Source organism: Capsicum annuum, chromosome 3 (genome assembly GCF_002878395.1).
Source record: "Capsicum annuum cultivar UCD-10X-F1 chromosome 3, UCD10Xv1.1, whole genome shotgun sequence".
NCBI lineage: Eukaryota > Viridiplantae > Streptophyta > Magnoliopsida > Solanales > Solanaceae > Capsicum > Capsicum annuum.
In genome coordinates, this window is record NC_061113.1 from 78,322,263 (window position 1) to 78,339,389 (window position 17,127).

The 17,127-nt window shown below is 36.7% G+C and overlaps 1 protein-coding gene across 4 annotated transcripts in view; it reads right to left on the reverse strand.

Moving 5' to 3' along the window:
• LOC107863660 (queuine tRNA-ribosyltransferase accessory subunit 2) overlaps nucleotides 1-15,225 on the reverse strand; it is a 38,133-nt gene extending 22,908 nt beyond the window's left edge. For 2 of the 4 annotated variants that reach the window (XM_016709692.2, XM_016709689.2), the window contains exon 1: nucleotides 14,744-15,099. In XM_016709692.2, coding sequence (XP_016565178.1) covers nucleotides 14,744-14,934 — 191 coding nt within the window. In that variant the 5' untranslated portion in view covers nucleotides 14,935-15,099. Of the gene's footprint in view, nucleotides 1-14,743 lie in introns of all 4 variants that reach the window. The other 2 variants (XM_016709691.2, XM_016709690.2) reach the window with 2 other exon arrangements.
• Nucleotides 15,226-17,127: the final 1,902 nt, after the last annotated feature.

The following is a 17,127-nucleotide window of genomic DNA, read 5'->3' on the forward strand; positions in this document are numbered from 1 at the left end:
GAACAACCAAAGGCAATCACTTCTTCAGATAAAGAACACCTGCATTATTATTGTGGTAGATCAAGGCATACTAGAAAGATATACTGGATACTACATTGTAGGCCAACTAGAAGTCATGGAAGCAAGCATGTAGGTCCATCAAGGGGTCAGACTAATATTTGCAGAAAATGTGGAGACTTCTACAGACACTACTGCTGGGTAGACTTTTTCTCCGGATGAACCGATGAAGTTCTACATCTTCTCCGTGTTTTGAACAAACCTGACTCTTCCAAAGTTGTCGGTTCCAATTATATGCAGTCAAGTATTACTTTTAATGCTTAGCTTATTTCTTGGATTATTGATTCTAGTGCTAATAGACACATGACAGTTTCTTCTAAAGGCTTTCAAAACTACTCTCCTAGTCCCAATTAGAATAGTCAATGGCTCTCTACCCTTGTCTCCAGAACAGGTTTAATCGTTTGAACCTTCGATATTACCTTCATCTATTCTCATGTACCTGAGTATCCTATTAACCTGTTATTTGTTAACTCCGTCACTAAAGAACTAAATTGTAGTGTTGAGTTCTTCCCTGATATTGTGTTTTTCAAGACCTTTAAACAAGGAAGAAGATGGACAGGAGTAGGTGCATGATAACTTATATTTCACCAATGGAACTCGAGACTCTGGACAGCCCTTTTTTTGGAGGAAATAAGGGTACCAACCAAAAAATAATACAGCCGCATAGCCAGTTGGTGCATCCATACTTTTTTGCTTTAGAAAAAATTATTTCCTAGTTTGTTTTCTAGAACTGAGTTTTAATCTGTCTTGTGATGCTTCTGAATACTTATCCTTGAGTGACAATAAAAGTACAATTCCTTTTTCGACTGTTCATTTTGATGTATGGGGTCCTACTAAAACATGTTCTTTTCCCGATAGTTGATGGTTTGTTCCTTTTATTGATTGTTGCACTAGAATGACATGGGTATATCTCTTAAAAGCCAAAAATGAAGTTCTCCCCCATTTTAGTCATTTCATAAGATAATTTATACTCAGTTTGAGGCTAAGATACAGAAATTTCGAACTGACAATGACATAGAATACATGGATAAAACTTTTGGAGCTTAGTTTGACTCTTTGGGATAATCCATCAAATTAGTTATCCTTATACTAGTGCGTAAAATGGAATTACTGAAAGGAAAAATAGGCATTTGTTAGAAGTAGCAAGATCCATTTTGTTTATCATGAATCAGCTGAAACCTTACTAGGGGATGCCATTCTAGTAGCGACCTACCTCATCAATAGATTGCCACTTAAAATCCTCAACTTTCAAGAGTCCCTTAGAAGTTTTAAATGGTAAAAATGACTAAATTGTTCCTCCAAAGATATTTGGGTGTATTTTCTTTGTTCAAACCAAGAACTCAGGAAAACTTGTTGGGTTCTAAGTGGAAATGTGAATGGAAAATGGAGGGAACAAATGGAGGGAAAAGTGAATTGTGTTTTCACTTTAAGGAAGTAAAATTCTCCCACATTGGTGGGAGAAACGAATTTTCTTATGCTTACATTGAGAAGCATTCCTTCACGTGGATAGTGAGGTAAGAACAAGACAAGCCCAGCGTCGTCGTTGTCGTCGCTCGGCTCGGTTTCGGCTTTGACTTTAGATTTGGGTTTGTCAAAAGAGAGAGATTATCTATTTGGACAAAATCATTTAAAACTTGAGAATTAGTGAAGTTTTTAATCCAAAAATAAGATAGAAAATCTTTTCTCCATTTGCGGATGCAAACGGCATGTGCAGACGCATGTCACAACGCACCTCGAAGGAACGTGACGCTTCGAGGCACTGTTTGGTAACGGATACGTGACCTGCAGACGCAGGTGCCACGCAGTTTAATGCGGAAGAATCTGTTTTTGGCAAATTACTGACCTGCAGCCGCATGTGGGCCACCTGCGCGTGCAGGTAGGGTCCATAGGTCAGTGACTAATTCGAAATTGTGCATCTTTTCAACCATTGCTTCTTTTCCGAAGCACCACCTTTTATCTATAAATACCTGAATTTTTCCTCAAGTAAATGCATGAAATTTTGAAGTGAAAAACACCTTCTTCCTAAAAACTCAAGTGTGATCTTCAAATCATTGAGTGAGTTTGTTGTTTAGTAAATCTGAGATACAATTTTTTGCTAAAGTAAATCATTTTATCTTGGGAGGATATATTCCATAACCTCGGGTACTTGAGGGAAATAAATTCCTTAAGGACACACCGTGATTAGGTGGACTTGATTTTATTATTTCTGTCTTATCTGTTTCTTATGGTTTTGCTATTTTCCGAAAAATAGTTGAAATTTCACTTTGATAGTTTATAAATAGTTTGAACTTGTGTTTAAGTTGTTTGAACTTCTTTATTATTCTTTAAGTAATTCTTGAACTTAGTGTTGAAGTTCTTCTTGTTAATACAAATTTTGCATCCGAAAAACAACAATCTTAAGGAATTTTTATTTATTAATCTGTACTTTGATTTTTGGAGATTAAGCCTTTGACTTTCTACTTTGTTTGAACTTAATAGTGATTTGAAGATATAAAAACTTCATCACAAGTTAAAGTTCATTCGGTTGGCGATTAGAACATAAAAATTTCATCGTTAAACTAGAAACAAGTGGTTTAAAGTTTAAAAACTTTATTGTTAGTATTCTGAAATACTAAGTGTTTGTCTATTTATGATGGAAAAATGACTATTGATAACCAAGTCAATGGTGGAACGATGAATGTTGTAGCAACTAACATTGTTACTTCAAGTTGTACGAATGTTGGTCCTGCCACGGCACCGGTAGAGAAATCAAAAAAAAATTCTGATGTTGATTTTAAGCGTTGGCAGTTGAAGATGTTCTTTTATCTGACCACTGAGTCTGCAAAGGTTCATCACGGAAAGTGTTCCTGAATTGCTGAAAGAAACTTCGAAAAAAAAATGCTTCATGGTAACGGAAGCTTGGAAGCACTCAGACTTTTTGTGTAAGAATTACATTCTGAGTGACCTATAAGATGACTTGTACAATGTGTACAATAATATGAAGACCTCAAAGGAACTCTGGGGTGCTCTAGAAAAGAAGTACAAAACAGAGGATGTCGAAATGAAAAAATTCATTGTTGCCAAATTTTTGGACTTCAAGGTGGTAGACAGTAAATTTGTAGTTGCCCAAGTCCAAGAGTTGCAAATCATAACCCACGATCTCCTAGCTGAAGGTGTAAACTTAGTTAATACCTTTATTGAACAGATGAAATTTGTTCTTGATACTCACATAACCTTTGATGTAGGTTTGATCGTGAACGATGCTTTCCAAGTAGCTGCAATAACCGAGAAGTTACCACCTTTGTGGAAAGACTTCAAGAACTACTTAAAGCATAAGCGCAAGGAGATGTCTATTGAAGACCTCATTGTAAGGTTAAGGATTGAAGAGGACAACAAGACAGTAGAAAAGAGGTCTCGTGGGAATTCTGCAACAAGTGGAGCAAACATTGTTGAAGAAGAACCCACTAAATCAAAGAATGAGAAAGAAAGCAACAGGACAACAAGGCAATCCTCTTAAGAAGAAGTTCAAAGGAAGTTGCTCTAAATGTGGCAAAGTTGGCCACAAGCCTGCAGATTGTCGGGCTCCGAAGAAAGACAAGAAAAAGGATCAAGCAAACATGGTTGAATCCAAAGACGACGTGAACAATCTGTGTGCTTTTGGAGTGCAATCTTGTTGGAAATTCTAGAGAGTGTTGGATTGATTCAGGTGCCACCCGTCACGTCTGCGCCAACAAAGAACTATTTGCATCATATGCTTAGGCTCAAGTGGATGAGAAGATATTCATGGCGAACTCTGCTACGGCAATGGTTGAAGGAAAAGGCAAGATTTACTTGAAGATCACATCGGGCAAGGTGATGACACTAAACAATGTCCTTCATGTTCCGAAGTTGAAAAAAAACTTAGTTTCTACTTCACTTCTCACTAAGAATGAATTCAAATGTGTATTTGTTTCTGACAAAGTTATAATTAGTAAGGGTGAAGTGTATGTAGGTAAAGGTTACCTCACCGAGGGCCTTTTTAGGATCAATGTAATGAATATTGATATGAATAAAAGTTCTGTTTCTTCTTACTTACTTGAGTCAAATGAATTGTGACATGAACATTTAGGACATGTCAATTACAAACTCTTGCGAAAACTAATTAGTTTAGAAGTTTCGCCTAACTTTGAGAGCAATGAATCAAAGTGTCAAACATGTGTGTAATCTACGTATCCTAAGCATCCGTATGAGTCAGGTTTACTGCAAAACTTATGGGCAGAAGCTATTCTTACAATAAATCGAATACTCAATAGAGTGCCCGATAGCAAAACACAATCTATTCCATATGAAAATGGAAAGAAAGGAAATCCTACTTGAAATATTTTAAAGTGTGTGGGTGTCTAGCCAAAGTCCAAGTTCCTATACCTAAAAGGGTAAAATAGGACCAAAGACTTTGGACTGTATTTCATCGGATATGCTACAAGCAGTAAAACATGTCGATGTTCGGTTCATAAATCCAAATATCCGGATATTCATGAAAACATGGTAATTGAATCAGATAATGTTGAGTTCTTTGAACACATTTATCCGTATAAAACTGGACATGAGTTGTCTAGTGGAGGGTCTAAGTGACCTCGGAATGAACAAAAGGAGAATGTACTTAATGATGAGAATCCAAGGCTTAGTACATGTCAAAGAATGTCGACTTACTTAATGATGAGAATCCAAGGCTTAGTACATGTCAAAGAATGTCGACTTCCTTCGGATCAGATTTTGTAACATTTCTTCTTGAAAATGAGCCTCAAACGTTTAAAGAAGCCATATCATATTCTAACTCATTCTTTAGGAAAGAGGCAGCCAATAGTGAGATTGATCCAATCATGAGCAATCATACTTGAAGTTGATTGATCTTCCCCCAAAAAATAAATCTTTAAGTTCTAAATGAATCTTCAAAAGATAAATGAAAGTTGATGGTGCTATTGACAAAAACAAGGCAAGACTTGTTGTGAAAGACTTTAGACAAAAAGAGGGCCTTTATTATTTCAACACATACTTGCTAGTAACAAGGATAACGTCTATTTGGATGTTGGTTGCATTAGCGGCGGTATATGGTCTTAAAATCCATCAAATGGATGTGAAAATAACTTTCTTAAATGGAGAATTAGAGGAAGAAATTTACATGGAACAACCTGAGGGTTTTGTGATTCCTGGTAAAGAAAGAAAAGTGTGCAAACTTGTTAAGTCACTTTATGGACTAAAACAAGCACACAAACAGTGGCATGCAAAGTTTGACCAAACCATGTTGGCAAACGACTTCAAGATAAATGAATGTGATAAATGTGTTTACATTAAAGACACTCCAGCTCACAAAATCATCGTTTGTTGTATGTGGATGACATGTTAATCATCAGTAGAGACATTTCTAACATAAATACTACATAACGAATGCTTGGGAGCAAGTTTGATATGAAAGACCTTGGAGTTGCTGATGTGATCTTACAAATAAAAATTCATAAAACTCCACCAGGGTTGTATTGTCATAGTCTCATTACATTGAAAAGGTACTTGACAAGTTCAAGTATTTGGATTTCAATATTGCCAAAAATCCATTAGACGTGGGTTTTGCACTTCAAAAGAATAAAGGTGAAAGTGACTCAAGGTTAGACTATGCAACAGTATTGGGAAGTTCGATGTATATCATGAATTGTACACGACCAAATATAGCATGCGCTATTAGTAAATTGAATCGGTACACGAGTAATTTCAATCAAACTCATTGGATGGCAATAAAAAGAGTATTGGAGTATTTAAAACATACTCTTAAGACTATCCTTTGCATTATAACAACTATCCAGCGGTGATTGAAGGATATAGTGACGCAAATTGGATCACTGATCTAATGAAGCAAAATCTACAAGTGGGTATGTATTTACTTTAGGTAAAGGTACAGCCTATTGGAAATCATCCAAACAGATATATATTGCCCGCTCTACAATGGAATCTGAATTTTTCGCATTAGATAAAGTCGGTGAAGAGTGAAATAAAACACAGTAGCACAAATGCTCCTAAGCACATATTCCAAGATAGTTTGATTTCCCTCTGGCTTTCTCTCTCCCACCCCCTCCGGCGGTCACCATCAGAAACCTAGCCTTTTCCTTTTCCTTCTCTTCTCCCTTAACCCAAATTTCGATGGACAATACTATATACTTTACAGTAGGATTCAAATCTTATTACTTAGAAAGAATTTCAGGTACGACAGGAGTGTGGTATGAATGGACTGAAAGGAGTAGAAATGTTGTCACTAGGACCTCTTAAAAAAGATCGATGGAGTGGATAATGCATACTATGAAAGAGGCATCCAAGATGAAAGGGAACTTTGTTCGCAGATGGAGGAAAATAGAGCCTTTATCTGAGATTTTCATAACCCGTAATTTCAACAAGTTCAGTCGCTACATCAACTTGATAAACGTGAGGGAGTACTTATCATCCCTGAGCTGATGGCTAATTTCGGATGGGTGGACATTGCAGAAAAGGTGGCAAGGTTCATAAGGAATCATAAAGCGAAAAAACAATATCCAGGAATATAGGCTATCTGATAGCAATATTCCGTAAGCACAGGCAGTTAAGTGCTTTAAATGGGAAGACAGGAATGAGAAGGAAACAGAGACAAGCTACGCAGTCAAACAAGGGGGAATTATCAATATTAAAGACTCCTTAGTAAGCCAGAATGAAGTATTAAAGAGGAGTTCGGTGGGAGTATTTAATGTCTCTGCTACTCTCTCTAAAGTCAGAAACAGAAAGTGGTCCAACAGTCTGTGGAAACAAGCACATGGACTAAACACTTATGAGATGGGGAATGGACTCTTTTTATTTGAGTTCACTTCTAAACTAATAGTAGAACAGGTCATTGAAGGGGACTGACTTTGGATAAAAAAACTAATAAAATTACAATGGTGGAACCCTTTGATCGGCACAACGGAGCTAGTGAACCGATCCAAGTCAACATGGGTCAGAATTGTAGGCCTTCCTCTACATCTTTGGTCCCAAAAGATTTTCAAGATCATTGGAGAGTACTGTGGTGGACGGATCGAGACAGAGGAAGAGACCACACTGCGGAATCATGTCAAATGGGCAAGGGTGAAGGTATGCGGTGACAGGAGCAACATTCCGAAGGAGGTGAAGATCAAGAATGGCGGGGTACTATATTCGATGCAGATCTGGCAGAAGCTTCAGCAATGATAACAACAACAACATACCCAGTGTATTCCCACCTAGTGGGGTCTGGGGAGGGTAAAGTGTACGCAGACCATACCAGTTTCAGCAATGATGATTACCGGAAAAGAAAACTCGACCAGCTCCTTTGTCCATCAGTTGGTCGAAAAAAACACATTAGATAATAGGAGTGATGTTGACATGACAAAGCGGGAAAAAACTGATAAAATACAGCTGGAAAAAGTCAATCTAAGGACAAGTGATGAGTCAAGAGGGCCAATCTGGAAGGGTGGGACCAGTTCTTCAAATGCAGCAAAAATAAAAGACCAAGTCCAGGCCTCAACAAAAAGTAAATTAGGCCGAACAAATATTTAGGGCCAAAGTTCTAAAGCAGATGAGCCTTTCTTGGGTTTAAATGAAGAAACACGTGACAAGCACGTGAGTGGTTTTAATGGACTCCAAGCCATTAAAATCCTCACGTCTCAGTTCCTGGAAGCGGTGAAAAACTTCACTGCAGATGAAGGATTGATGGGTAAATTAGTGAAAGAGAGACCAGTTGGGGATGACCTACACATGCAAAATCAAGTAGCCACACAAATCAAGGAGACGAGCAACATGCCTAATCAATTTGATGAGGTGAACAAGTTGAAGGGCAAGGAGAAGTCACAACCAAGAGATTCAGCTTTGCAGTTGCAGCAAATATTTGATGCGGAACCAGTGGCCAGACAGAATTTTGCAAAGCAAGAAGTGATTGAAACAGAGGCACCAAGCTAGGTTAACTCGCATATACTGGAGCTGAGTAATACTTATGGGGTAGCATCTGAAGGATTTGAGAAGGAAACTCTAGAACTTCTCATGAGAATTAATGAGAAGAAACTACTGCTTGACAGCAAGAAACAGGAGAAAGCCATCACCACCCCAAGAAGCAGTGGTATCGGGAAAAATGAGTTGAAAAACCTTCAATCGAATCTCAATAAAGAGGTTGAAGGTGCAAGGAACAGGAGGAGAGTACTAAATTTTAACCTTTAAATGAATATCAAACTGATCACATGGAATGTGAGGAGTCTTAACAATAATTCTAACAAGAATCTTGTTAAGACTTGTTTACAGAACTGGAAACCAGAAGTGGTTTGCTTACAAGAAACCTAGGTGAATAAAGAGGTTGAAGAAATTACAGATCATCTTTGGCCATGCAGATGGATGAGATGTGGATTTATTGATGCAGATGGAAGTAAGGGGGAATACTACTTATGTGGGACAGCAGGGTCTGGTCCGGCACTAAGGTGGAGGAAGGATCATTTTCACTTACAAGTTTGAACCAACTGAACACACTTGGTACTTTACTGGAGTCTATGCTCCTCATAATAGGAGTGAGAAGTTAGAATGTTGGGAAGAAATGGCTACAATGAAGGAGCTATGTGTAGGTCCTTGGGTTACAGGTGGAGACTTCAACACTGTGAGATACATGATGGAAAAAAGAGGGTGCAACAGAGTTACTAATGTCAAGAAAGATTTATCCAGGTGCATAGAAGATTTTGAACTGCATGACCCTTGTTTGCTTGAAGGGAAATACACTTGGTTCCGGGGAGATAATCATCACAGTGCTGCTAGACTAGACAGATACCTAGTTTCAACAGAACGGGAGAAAAGTTTCAAAAGCATTAAGCAAAGCACACTTCCTAGAGCCGGGTCTGATCACAACCCTATTATGCTAGAAAGTGGAAACTGGGAACATAGAAAACCATACTTTAAATTTGAAAATTGGTGGCTCAGTGTTGATGGCTTCATGGCTTCAGTGAGATGGTACAAGACTGGTGGAATAGATATGAAGTAGAGGGGTGCCCAGACTACATACTTAACAGCAAAATAAAGATGCTAAAACACAAATTGAAAGATTGGAGCAAAAGGAAACGTACTAAGATAACTAACAGAAAAAATAAATTGCTTATGGAGCTATCTAAATTGGACAAGATCCAAAATGAAAGAACTCTAATGATGATGAAATGTTGATAAGAGCAACAATCCTTGTAGAGTTGGAAGCACTGGCCAAACAAGAAGAAGCTAGATGGAAACTTTCAAAGGTGAGCAACTTCTCACAGGAGTTATAATACAATTGATAGGTTGGTGGTGAGGGGGTAAGAAATACAGGAACCAAATGACATCAAAGAAGCCATGACAGACTTCTATGCCAATCTGTATTCAGAAACTGAAACTCGGAGACCTTCTTTTGAGTTTGAAGGGTGCCTAATAGTCACTACTGAAGAGAATGAATGGTTGCAAAGACCATTAAGTGTTACAGATCATCAAACAATGTGATGGAGACAAAGCACCCAGACCCGATGTTTTCACTATGAATTTCTTCAAAGCATGTTGGAAAATAGTGAAAGAAGATCTTATGTTGACAATCCAGAACTTCCATCAGAAAATTGTATTTGAGAACTCTTTCAATGCTTACTTTCATAGCATTAATCCCAAAGAAACCCGGAGCTGTTGAGTTAAAAGATTTCAGACCTATTAGCCTCATCGGAGGAGTCTATAAAATCATTTCCAAGTTGATAACTGAGAGGACGAGAACAGTGATCGAAAAATTAATTGATGAACACCAGGTGACATTTTTTAAAGGAAGGCAAATCACGGATGCAACATTGTTGGCCAGTGAGCTGATTCAAGGGTGAAACAGAAGAAGCCAGGAATTTTATGTAAATTGGATATTGAGAAAGCCTACAACTATGTCAATTGGAATTTTCTCCTAAAAATTCTAAAAGGCATGGGATTTGGTAACAAGTGGCTAAGTTGGGTGAAGTTTTGAATTTCAACTATAATGTTTTCTCTCATTATAAATGGAAATACTGAAGGTTTTTTTAGTCCCAAAAGGGTCTTAGGCAAGGGGATCCTATGTCTCCGTTCTTATTCTTAAGATCTATGGAAGGGCTTCATCATATGGAAAGCAAAGGCAAATGATTGGGTGAGGGGCTTCAGTGCTCAACACGGGAGAGGGGAGAACCAGGAAATTACACACTTGTTCTATGCAGACGATGCCCTCATATTTTGTGAGGCAAATGAGGCACAAAGCAGACGCCTGAGTTATTCTCACAATTTTTTAGGCTATCTCAAGACTCCACGTCAACTGGTTAAAAAGCCACATCTTCCCTATTAACCAGGTTGACAACTTAATCAGATTTAGATTTGGGATGTCAGACACATACACTACCTACAAAGTATTTGGGGCTTCCATTAGGTGCTAAGAACAAGGAAATGGAAGTGAGGAATGGGCCGATGGAGAAGTGTGAGAAGAAGCTTGCTCGATGTAAAAGCCAATACTTATCTCTAGGTGGTAGAGCGACACTAATTAAGTCAGTTCTTGATGGCTTACCTACTTACATGATGATTTGTTTCCAATTCCAAAGAGCATTGAGAAGAAAATTAACAGGCTAAGGAGAACTTCTCTCTGGCAAGGCAACAAGGAGAAAGGAGGATTCAATTTGGTGAAGTAGGACAGGAGGATTCAATTTGGTGAAGTAGGACACACTCACACTTAGCAAAATTCAAGGGGGGTTAGGTTTGAAAAACCTCAGTCTCCAAAATAAATGTCTGCTACAAAAGTGGTTATGGAGATTTTGTTCAGAAGATAAGAGCTTTATGGAGAAGATTTATAGTTGGCAAGTACGGGCTCCTCAACCGGTGGACAACTGTACAGGTTATGGGTACATTTGGATACAGTGTTTGGAAGACTATCAGAAGAATGTGACCTCATTTCAACGACAACATATGCATTACGATTGGGGATGGGCTGAAGACGGACTTCTGGAATGAAATCTGGTTAGGAGAAGAAAACTTGAGGAGTTTATTTCCTCACCTTTATACCGTGTGTGTACAAAATAATGCCACTGTAGCGCAAGTCTGGAGTCAACAAGGTTAGATTTACTATTTAGAAGGGCATTGAATTATTGGGAAATTGAGGAAGTTGCTAAACGACTAGAGACCCTTAATGAATTCCCAGGTATAGCTATGACAACTGATAAACCAGTGTGGAAAATTCACAGCAAGGGAGTCTACACCGTTAAATCAGGTAACTGGGAGATGAACTCTAATCGGTCGTTGGCAGAAAGGTGGCCTTGGAAACTAATTGATCAAATGCCCATTAAAAGTCTCATGCTTTAATTGGTTGCTAATCAGGAAGGCATGCCTCACTCATGAGGCATTACAAAAAGAGGAATGCAGATATGTTCTAGGTGTTTCATGTGTGAACATGAGACTGAGATAAACAACCACCTATTCATACATTGCCAAACAGCTACAAACCTGGGGAATATCTTCTTACGTATACTAGGGGTTAGCTGGGTGATGCCAAAGACCACTCTGGATCTCTTGAACAGTTGGCACGGGATTAGTAGCAGGGGAAGAAAGGAAGAATGGTGGAAGGCTATACCATCATGTATATGGTGGACCATCTGGAGAGAAAGGAACACTAGGTGCTTTGAACGGCTAGAGATTAACTTCTAGAAGATTAAGATGAATTGTATTAGCCTTTTATTTTCTCGCTGTAAACAAGATTTGGTACGAGAGGTAGAAGATTTAGTTAATTTCCTAGGAAACTTGTAATCTAACTACCTCATCGGGGTGTACCTACCACTCTGTAGGATTAAGTTTCCAATTGATCATCTCTTGGATGATGAATTTTGAGTGAATACAAAGTTACCATTTCTCAAAAAAAAAAAAAGTTGGTGAAAAAACAAAATGGCTCCGAAATTTCTTGGAAGATATTCCTTATTGGTCCAAACCTTTGACACCAGTATGCATACAGTGTGATAGTCAAGCGACAATAAGTAGGGTAGGGAGCATGATGTATAACTGTAAATCTTGTCATACAAGACGAATACCGTTAGAGAACTTCTCTCCAGTGGAATTATCATGATTGACTATGTGAAGTTAAAGGATAATATGTCAGATCCACTTACAAAAGGCCTATCTAGAGAGAGAGAGTTGAGAGATCATTGAAGGGAATGGGTTTATGGCCTAGGATAAGTCATTATGGTGGTAATTCTACCTAGCAGACTGGAGATCCCAAGAGCTAGGTTCGAGAAGATCAAACAAAGTTGTGACTGACGGTTCAACATTGTCAATATGCTTAACCCATTCTCGCGATAAAGACAATGTTTAGGAAACAAGGATAAGGCTTATGGTTTGAAACTTTTTAATGATTTCTAAGTTTGGCAGACTTACCAAATAGTTTGATCTATAGGATTAAATGTTAAGGAATCACCTATGTGACAGTGAAGTAGAAGCCGTTTCAAGGGACATGATAGTAAAGGTCTATTTTTAAGCTCTCATGAAACCAAGTGGTGTTTATGGCTGAAACAAACACAACCGTGAGAACCATAAATGATACAAGGTTGGTTGTGTGACTAGTGTTGTCTATGTATACATTAAAGTTCTACGGTTCAAAGATATCACATCTACTGATTGATTGAGTGCATCCGATGCAAGTTCGCTACGGAAAGTTAAAAGGAAAACCTACTTATATAAATACAATAAGTCTCTGTTATAGATCACACACTTGTCCGTAAATTTTTGATAAAATAGTCATTCATCATTCATGCGAGGGATTGCTGGGTTCTAAATAGAATGTGAATGAAAAATAAAGGGAACAAATGAAGGAAAAAGTACATTGTGTTTTCACTTTAAGGAAGTAAATTTCTCCACATTGGTGGAAGAAAGGAACTTTCTTATGCTTATATTGAGAAGCATTCATTCATGTGGATAGTGAGACAAGAACAAGACAAGTCTCGCACCGTCGTCGTCGCTCGGCTCGGCTTCTAATTCGGATTAGAATTTAGATTAGGATTTGGATTAGTCAAATCATCTAGAGATTATCTTTTTGAACAAAATTCATGAAGTTTTTAATCCAAAAGATCCAATAGAAAATATCTTCTCCATTTGCGAACGCACATGGCATGTGCGGACGCATATCACAAAGCACCTTGAAGGGACGTGACCCTTCGAGGCACTGCTTGGTAACGGATAAGTGAGTTATACGCACACCTGGCAACCTGTGGACGCAGATGCCAGTACAGTGCCATGCAAGTCAACGCAGGCAAACTAATGACCTGCAGCCACATGTGGGCCATCTGCGTGTGCATGTGGGGTCCGTAGGTCAACGACGATTTGAAACTACGTATATTTTCAAGAACCATTGCTTCTTTTTTGAAGCACCACCTTTTGGCTATAAATACCTAAATTTTTTCTTAGGTAAAGGCACGAAATTTTGAAGTAGAAAACATTTTCTTCTTCCTAAAAACTCAAGTGTGATCTTCAAATCATTGAGTGTGTTTGTTGTTCAGCAAATTTGAGGTACTGCTATTTGTTGAAGTAAATCATTTTATCCTAACGAACAACAAATTTGAGGTACTGCTATTTGCTGAAGTAAATCATTTTATCCTGGAGGATATATTTCATAACCTCGGGTACTTGAGGGGAATAAATTCTTTAAGTACATACCGTGAATTCAGTGCACTTGATTTTATCATTTCTATCTTATCTCTTTCTTATAGTTTTGCTATTTTCCAGAAAATAGTTGAAACTTCATTTTGATAGTTCATAAATAGTTTGAACATGTGCTTGAAGTTGTTTGAACTTATTTGTTGTTCTTGAAGTTATTCTTGAACTTAATGTTGAAGTTCTTGTTGTTAATACAAATTTTGTGCCCGGAAAACAACAAATATTGATCCTAAAACTCTTCTTCCATCAACACAAGATGCTTTTTTAACAAGGTTGGTATTTAGTGCAAACGTCACATATCGGGTGGATTCTTTTGAATTGCTTCCTTGGGGCTGGGTATTTGGAGATAATTAGTATAATATAATTGCACTTGAAACTGTGATCTTTTTTTTTTTTTTGATAAAGTGAATGTTTCATTAAAGGCATCAAAAAGATGCAAATTAGTTACAAAAGTAGGAGCAAAAATAGTTGGGTCTATTAGCTCTGGTACAATTATGCTAATGCTTAGGAGCTAACAAAATTCAAGAACTATCTAGGAATCTGATATATTGACCCTTAAACAGACACATGGAAACTATTAGCATAATATAACTGCACTTGAAACTGTGATCTCCTCCCTAATATTATGAACCAATTATCTAAAACTAAAGCTGATAGAGAGGTAATACCAACAACAACAGCAGTATAATCCCACATATTGGGGTTTAAGGAGGGTACAGTGTACACAGACCTTACCCCTATCTCAATAGAGAGGTAATACCATTTTTTTATATTGGTCTTTCGTAAACCACCTCTCTACCTCACCTCTAAGGTAGTGGTACAGACTGTGTACACTTTAGCCTCCCTAGAATCCACCTTGTGGGAATATACCGGGCATGTTGTGGTTGTTGGTCTTGAAGAAGTAACAGAATGAGCATCAGCATTTTACATAAGTTTACTTTAATAATAGCAAATTTAAAGCATGGACAAAATAGCAAACACCTTGTATACAAAGAAGAAAGTTGGGAGGAAAACTTACAAGTGAAGGGGACTGAAGTGGAGGAGGTTAGAATCAGGGGAAGGGAGAGAGAGGAGATGATCAGGAGGGATGAAAACAGGCAAGCCTTTGCGAGTTGTAAGGAGGAGAGCAGGTGTCTCTATCTGCTGAGGGCATTGAAGAACACCACCTCGGGCTTTGCCGTTGCTCCATGCCTTTACAACGAACTTCATTCTCTCTCCTTCTCTTCCTTGCCGGCGGTGTAGACAAAGTTTGCTTCCCGGGAGCGCGTTAAACCCCAAAAAAAAATTAAAAAATTAAGTAACAAATCCAATATTACGCCTAATTACCATTAATGGTCCCTCACTTTCAACATATGTAAACACTTTCCATTTTCGACTGATCCAAACAAGTTTATATTGAAGGTAGCAATTTAATTATAAAATATTGTAATTGAACAATTTACAATCTTACAAATACTTCTAAACTACTAGATATGGCGGAGCTCGAGCTAGCACGGGCCCAATATATTTCTTTTTTTCACAATTTATGCGACACAAATAGAATTTTAATAATCAATCATATTTTTTATACTATATTTTTAGATTTTAGATATTTTAAGTTATTGACAATTATAATTTATAATATTTTTTATGTAATTTTCAACTAATATATGTTATTTTTCTTGTCCAAATTTTTGTGGTGTTGATAATTATATTTTTAAAATAATTTAAGTTTTTAATTATTGTGATTTATAATACTTTTCTTTTTATTTCAATTTAAGTGGCACTGAAATTATTTTGAGAATCAACCAAATATTTTATATCTTTTAAATTTTTTAAGTTGTTAGTTATTGTAATTTATAATATTTTTGACATATTTTTCTGAAAAATATATAACATATTAATAAAAATAGACAAATAAATTAAAATGGAGAAAAAAATAACCAATGAATAAGTGTCAAAGCAAACTATAGGTCAGCACGCTTGCTTTGGCAATTCTTCATTGGACCTTTTCTCTTTATAAGTAAGTAGAAATATTAGTTTACAAAATTTCAAAAAAAAAAAAAAAAAGTTAATCTTTGTGTTGAGTCAAACACTTTTATCTAAGGGAACAAATCCTATTTGAAATAGATATTTGAGTTTGTCAAATGCTCAACAAGTTGCTACATTGACGCATATGATAATGGTAGTGAAGTGTTGTTAATGACGACTGTTATTAAGGAAACACTCAAGAATCGAGTAAACCAAAATGAGAGATTGTTAGTGTTTGGTACACATATCCATAGAGCATTGTTGAAATTTTTTTTGCCTACATATTTTTTTTTAAGAATGTATTTTACAAAACAAAAATAAAAGAACAAAGTGTAGGTCATTGACAATGAACCTTATATAACTAACTCAAAGGAAGATAGCATGCTCTCTCGAATTCCTCATGTCTTATTGTGATTTTTAAGGACTATCCTTGAATATTACTACTATATTAGAAAAGCTTTGATCTCAACATGTCTATTTAGTGTCTATTAAATTCAAATGAGGGTATTTTAGTCTTTCACTTGTTGCTAATGATGTGTTTTCCCCTAATTTAAGTAAACTATCACGTGTAAATTAAATGAAGTCCAGATGTCTTTGTAATAAATATTCATATGACACTAATTCTATTTTCCACCTTATTTGTATATAGAAGAAGACTAGACTCTCCCTTTTTTATTGTCGACCAAGCTTTCTACCTACAGAGCTGCTTTAGGTATGGTTTCTTATATATTTTTTCTCCATTACCTTCAACTTAAATTTGAATTTGTTTTTCATGTATTTTTTTTCTATCTCCAATTTTGCACTTTAAAGAAGCTTCATAGTAGGTTAATTTTATCAAGTTATTAATTATTGATTATCACAATAATTTTCTTGCAATGATCTGGAATATAAGACAAAGAGAAAGAGAGAATTTTCTTCTTGACTACTCTCTCCATTTTATATTAATTGTCGCTCATATTAAAAATAATTGTTCTTCCTTGACTTTTCTAACTTATGAAATCAAGAGAATAATATTATATTTTATATGTCCAATTTGTTTCACAAAATTCTTTGCTGAATCTAATATTTAATTTTTCATACTTAAAATGATGAAGTAAATGTAGCCTGATGGTTTTTTACGAACTTCAGTTCACTTTTAGTTCAACTCTTGAAATATATTAAACATCAAGCTTGAGCAGTTATAAAAACTCTCGATACTTAATGGAAAAATGAAACCTAGAAATTCTATTCACAAGATGATTCTTGAATTATCCTTTTGATTATTTGTTGAGATATTTGGAGAAGGCAGAAGGGACTACTATATACTTTGAGAACGAGTAGAATACATGAAACAAGAAAGGTAGATAGAGCACTCCCATATTACTAAAATGAACCTCCTGGAACATAGTTAGC